Genomic DNA, 6,687 nt, shown 5'->3' with positions numbered 1-6,687 from the left:
TATCTCTTATATTGAACCTCACTTAGTTCATATAACAGATCCCCTAGCCTTAGCCATGGAAGTATTGCCACCAAACTGGCATTTCCTACCCAAGCATCCGGAGAAAAATATCCAGTTCTATAAGAGCATCCTCTCTCAGGAAAAATCTGCTCAAATAGAAAACATCTACAGCAAAGGGGACCCCCCAATAGTTCTTTATCACAAGTTCATCATCACCGGTTTTATTAGTAGTAAAGAATGGGGACAGCATCCTTCCCTGTTAAGGATCCTCAAAAACTACAGATCTCCATCAGGCTCAGTACTCCATTACAGCTATTATGATTACATGGATGCTTTTGAAAAAGTACTCCTCTTCCAGAACCAGAAATTTAATCATTCATGGTTCTTAATGTTCATCAAAGATTTTGATAGCCAAACCCCCTCCTGGTTCCTTAAATGGTGGGAAATGTTTGGATCCATCCCTCAAATCTTCCCAGAACCATTACAAGATGCTTTGAGATACTTTGATTCAAGGTGCAGCTCCTCTAAGCACAGATCCCAGTTCCCAATAATCCTGGTCTTCTCCCAGAGGTACAAGGTCCATTGGATCAGCATGTGGAAATATACAATTGACAGCAACCTCTTAAACCGAGAATTCTCAGTTAAATGGTGGGACAGTCTCAGGATTAATCCAATCATCAGCCAGGTTTACAAGGATTATCCTCCCCCAGTTCAGAAACCCATTGCCCACAGGACAAGATCTCAGTCTAGCTTAGATTCTGTCCAGCTTGCCGGAAAGTCTAGCAAAGAATTAAAGGAATTAGCCCAGCAACTCATAGCTCATTCCCAGCAGCTAGAGTCAGAAGAACAGATCTCTCCTACTGCCTCTGAAGGGTCAGTCAACCACAGTCCAATTGACCCTTTTCAAGATTCCCAAGATCCTTACAGCGGGTATAATCTGGACAGCGATTAAAAGCATCCTGACTCAGCAACTCAGGATAAAAGATCACAATCCGGTTACTATTCAAAATCAGCACCAGCCACTGATATGAACAGTACCCGCACCCAGCAGATTCCCCGACAGATTACTATTTCAACAGTATCCAGAAAAGCAAGGGGACAAAGCACTGTAGCATGAACAGTGAAAGTTTTACTGTTCACAGACACAATCATCAAGGGATACTGTTGCTTTCGGTGGGATTAACTTTCACCTCAGTAAAAGCAATTTACCCTCCGGATTTTCAGCAATCATCCAGCAGCATCCAAGGCCTCCTCCAGCCTATTTAAGGAAGCCATTTCTCCATTTTGAGGCAGGTCCAATTTTAGGAGAAACTTGAGCAACTCCAAAATTCCCTCCTCTTCCAGCCAAGAGTTTAATTTTCAGTTGTAATCCAGTGACTCAGTCATTGTAATCATATAGCCTCAGCCGGCTTTCATTTGTATTTTCTCTTTTATCTTCCGCACACTGGCCTCAACCGGCCTTAGCCTGTAACTTACCCCCATTTGGTATATATATATATATATATATATATATATATATATATATATATATATATATATATATTAAGTGAATTCAATGTTTGTTGTGACAAACGCAAAAGTAGATGCTCTACTTACTTCTATCGAGTCTGCAACCGAAGCAAAGTATTTTGTCCAAGTTACAAAAATATTAGGCATAAAGATCACAAGTTTCTCCAAGTAAGGTTTATTTTATATTAATTATGTTTTTTGAAAAAAAAAAGTATATATATATATATAAATTTTTTGTATTCATAAATAATCTTACTATTTTTGTTTTTGTTTTAGGTTCTTAAAGCTTCACGTAAAAGAGCGCTTCAAATTAGTAAAATAAGGAAGTTTATAGACGTCTTCGATATACACTATTTCAATTTTAATTTCAAAAAAATAATTTTCATTGACTCAAAAAATAAATTGAATGAATGTCAAGCTAATGCTACTTACGAGTGTCAAGTTTGTGGATATGAACTAATAGATCATTTAGAAATATTTACAATTGAGAAAAGAGATTCATTCAAGTTCTGTTCAATCGCATGCAAAATAAGATATATAATTATTTTTTTCAATATATATTCTATTTATTAATGTTTTAATTTGATTTTTTAAAATATTTTTCTCACTAGTACAATAATTTGATTATCACAGGTGAAAGATATGGTGAGAACAAAGTAGATCCTTCCTCTGACGTACCATTTTTGACAAAAAATAGTAGAGATGAACATGAACATGAACCTAATCAATCAAATCACAAAAGAAATAGAAAGGGGATTCCCTTTAGATCTCCTTTCTTTTAGATTTTTCATGATGCAATATTCTATATTGTGTAATACTTCCAGTACCGAGAGTGTATTCTAATCTATAATCTATATGCTGTATTTAGATTTCATTTTTTTTTAGATGAGAAGAGCTTTCCCTCTTTTTAGCAATAGCAAAGCAGATCTTGTTGTCATGTTCTATGGTAGTGTTTTTATTGTGTTTAAAGTTTATAGTATTGGAAAGGGCTTATTAAATCATCATTATTTATTTGCCTTTATAAATAGAGATTGTTTATGAGATATAGATTTGCCAGTAATAGATTTGTTGCGTGGAAAAAACATTCTCTTGCTGTAGGACTAGGAACTTGTTTTGCAATTCGCTTATTTAACTCGGAACCAAGAATAAAAATGTTAAAGAAATTAACAATGCAACATTTGTCAAGTGACTTTCTTTGTTTTTCTTTTTCTTTTTTTCTTCCAAGAGGAAATAAAAATAAAAAGAATTGAAGTGGATGAGTTTATAAATGTCAATTAATTCCAAAGCAAGCTCCAAAAAAAAAAAAAAAAAAACTGCTTCCCAAAATTTATCTTCCAAAATTCAAACTAAATAGCAAGATTTGGGCCCTTTAATTTCTATTCAAGTTCCTAAATCTAAAGATTTGTATTTGGGCCTTTTAATACTCTGCTTTAGTCCACACACATAGAACCTCTTTTAAAAATTTCTGAATCTAATAATCACAAGCTTTGGCATAATTAAGAAATATAAATGTATTTGGTGAGGTAATTGAAGTCTAAATAAAGGCTATAAAGCTTGCTAGAGACATGGTTTTGTAGTAGATTAGAGGTACGTCTAATATTATCTTTAGATAATAATTGAAATTTTGGTTGCTGGATTCTTGAAATGACAACCTTGAGCAATAGGCTTTTTTTGGATATTACATCAATCTAATTTGCTATCTTTTATTTTATTTATTTTTTTTTTATTGAAGTCTAATTTGCTATCGAATTTAGATAATCTGATTAGCTAATATAAGCTTTTCCAAGCCTTTTTAGGGGAAATGATCGCTGAAAAACCTGCTAAATTTGAGATTTCTCGTTATTTAGCATTAAATGTGGTTAAATAGCTTTTCATCGCTTGAGATGATTAGGCTGAAATTTTACAGAATATTAAACCTTTTTTTTGGTAAATACAACAAATTATTCAAATTTTCCTATGGACTCATGGCTTTTGCAAGAGTTTCAAGCCCACTAGACAAATCCACCTCTTGGGCCCATAGCTATGCTCAAATAGGTCATACTCTTTGCTTTCGTGCCCCGTTCCTTCACAAATCCCAATAAAAAAAATTAATGGATTTAGTCCATACAAAAATTAAGAAATATAAGAAAGTAATGGACCCAAATATAAAAATGGCATTAACAACAATTTCAAGTTAGGGTCACTTAAATATAAAAATAGATTGGGGTGACCAAATTATTACATTTTAAATATTTGAAAATAATGGACCAAAATCGAACATAACCAATATTTGAGGGACTAAAAGTGTAATTTATCAGAAAAAAAGAGAAAAAAATTAATGCATCAAACTAGCAAGACTCTACAAAGCGGAACAATTTATAATGAACAGAAAGGACCATTTTGTCAATTTCTTTTCAGTCCCTTGACCCCAAAAGGGGTCCAATGTATCCTAAATTCACAATACAACTGGTCTGATCTTCTTCATCCTATATTAAATACAAACTGGATAGCTAAGTTTTCTACTAATAATAAAAATTACCTGTCAAGAGGTAAATTTATTTTATTATACTCATTCAAAGTAGATCTTAAATTATACTCATTCAATATTATTTCTTTTATTAGGCTCCAGCTAAGACAAAGTCCATCACTAGTAGCACAAAAGCAAAGTCCCAAATAACAACCAAACAAAACTCATGACCAACAATAAAAGCAACACATGTTGGATAGAGATTATAAATGAAAATTATTTTACTATTCAGTTTATTTTTGCTACTATTTATAAGTCTCATTACACTTTTTAGTATTATTCATGGACCACTGTACTATTTCAACTAATTTTTATCTTTATTTACAATACTTTCAGCAATAAATTTTTAGTTTCAGCAAAATAAACAGTATCCAAACAATGTCGTAATTAACAAAGACTTCAAACAAAAATTTTATGAACATAGCATAAATCACAACTTTTGTCCTAACTATTCACAAGAAAATTTGTAAGCAGTGAATTTTTTTTTTTTTTTTTTTTTGTAAATCCATATAAATCAATGTAAAAATCATAGATAACTAATCATAATTTATCACATAAAATAATTGTGGTAAAAATGGTAACATTTTATATGTTATTAGAATTTCTCAAACTTTAAATTTAGTCTAAAGCAACGTGTCACAAAGAAAACCATGTCAATCACTGTTTTCAAAGTGCTCAAAAAGTCTACCCACTTCACCCAATCGTGAACAAAGAAAACATGTTGCTTCCTTTCTTCAATTCCATTCTCATCGTCTCCACAGGACTAGCAGCGTTGTCCTTCCCAATCTCCACAGTTGAATCCACAATCCAAGTATGGCCAAAGCCACGAACTTTTTCATGGCCACAACCACAAGCCACTCTTCTCTCTCCCACCTTCACCATTTCAACTCCCAACCAAATACATACACACCTCTCCTCCGCCATCAAACGCTACCTCAACCTCATTCAAACCGAGCACCACATTCCCTTAGTCCCTCCCACTCTCAACTTCGCCACCACCACCCCTCCTTTGCAGACCCTTATGGTCTCTGTCTCAGACCTCACTGCCCCACTTCACCACAACGTGAATGAGTCCTATACACTCACTATTCCCACATGGGGTCCTGCTAATTTGACTGCAGAGACTGTGTGGGGTGCCATGAGAGGCCTAGAGACTTTTTCTCAGCTCGTTTGGGGTGACCCTTTGCGTGTAGCTGTGGGGTTGTATATATGGGATGCACCACTTTTTGCACACAGAGGGGTTTTGTTGGATACTTCAAGGAATTACTACCCAGTTGAGGATATATTGAGGACCATTGGAGCTATAAGTGTGAATAAGATGAATGTGTTTCATTGGCACATCACTGACTCACACTCTTTCCCACTTTTGGTGCCGTCTGAGCCTGATTTGGCAGCTAAGGGTTCATATGGTCCTGACATGCTGTACACTCCTTATGATGTCAACAGAATTGTGCAGTTTGGCTTGGAGCATGGGGTTAGAGTGGTTCCAGAGATTGACACTCCCGGTCAGTAAAACTTTTCTCGTTTGCCTTTACTCTTTTGTTTGATATCCTACTCTTTTTCTCTTTTTAGTACAAAATTTCTAGGATTGTATTGCTAGTTATAACGGTAGTATCTAGTACACAAAATTGTCACTTTTATAGGTTTGAGAGAGGTAATTTGTAGGACAATTAAACAAACTCTTAGCTAGTTGGCATTGTATATGCATAAGAACTTTTGGAATCTCAGACTATGTCAAAGATACTAGAATGAGTTCATACATTGGATTTGCAAATCTAACTCATCTAAGTGCATTCCAAAAGGGGCAAAACTTAGGTATAGTCTTGTACTTTGGGTTCCTAAATCATATTCCACAACACAAACGTACTGACCAATGCAGTGTGCGTAGTGTCATACTATCATGCTCTCCCAAGGACAACTGAATTCAACCATGTGGTTTATTGGCCAATACAAACACATAATTGAATTTACTTGAGGAACCTAAGGTTTAGTACATAGAGAACTGTCCCTAAATTTTACCCCTCCAAAATAGTTATCTTCTTTAGCAGGTTCAGAAATCAATCAGGAAACATCAAAAGACAAAGATTGAATCTCACTATTTCTGGTGTACCTTTTATCCAAAAAAGGAAGAAATGAAAAAGGATTATGTTTAGTAAACGTGTTTCAACAACCTATTTACTACAATCAGTCTAAACCTAATCTAACAAGCCCCATATATGCATCTCTTGCGCTTATAATTAAAAATTAGAATGCTTAGATAATTTCTGATGAACAAGTGACCTTTGCTCAACTTACAAAAACATTGCAAAGTAGCAAAAACAAGCAGCTATTCAAAGCTGCTAGGGGTACAAACAGATCTTACACAACGACAAACGATACAGACAAAACTAACCATAACTACCATTACCATCTAATTATTCAACAAAACATGACAGAAATCACACCCTAAGCTCTTCTACAGTGACATTTATTCCTCTTAAGAAAACATCCCCCACTGACTGCATAGAATTTTATTTTGCATCACTGCAAAAATTCCCACTAAATCAACCCAAGCCCTCACCTTCCATTTAATTGAATGATGCTTTCCTCTGCCTTAACTTGTCCAGTGATTCTTGCCTTTGGCGTCAAATATGATAAATGGAAGCAGCTCAAGCTATTTTACACAGGATATT

The 6,687-nt window shown here is 34.6% G+C and overlaps 1 protein-coding gene across 1 annotated transcript in view; it reads left to right on the top strand.

Moving 5' to 3' along the window:
- The first annotated feature begins 4,654 nt into the window (after positions 1-4,654).
- LOC142614846 (beta-hexosaminidase 2) overlaps positions 4,655-6,687 on the top strand; it is a 3,825-nt gene continuing 1,792 nt past the window's right edge. The window contains exon 1 of the mRNA XM_075787489.1: positions 4,655-5,520. Coding sequence (XP_075643604.1) covers positions 4,734-5,520 — 787 coding nt within the window. The 5' untranslated portion in view covers positions 4,655-4,733. The remainder of the gene's footprint in view (positions 5,521-6,687) is intronic.

The sequence above is a fragment of the Castanea sativa genome, chromosome 11 (genome assembly GCF_040712315.1).
Source record: "Castanea sativa cultivar Marrone di Chiusa Pesio chromosome 11, ASM4071231v1".
NCBI lineage: Eukaryota > Viridiplantae > Streptophyta > Magnoliopsida > Fagales > Fagaceae > Castanea > Castanea sativa.
This window is presented reverse-complemented; position numbering and strand designations above follow the sequence as displayed.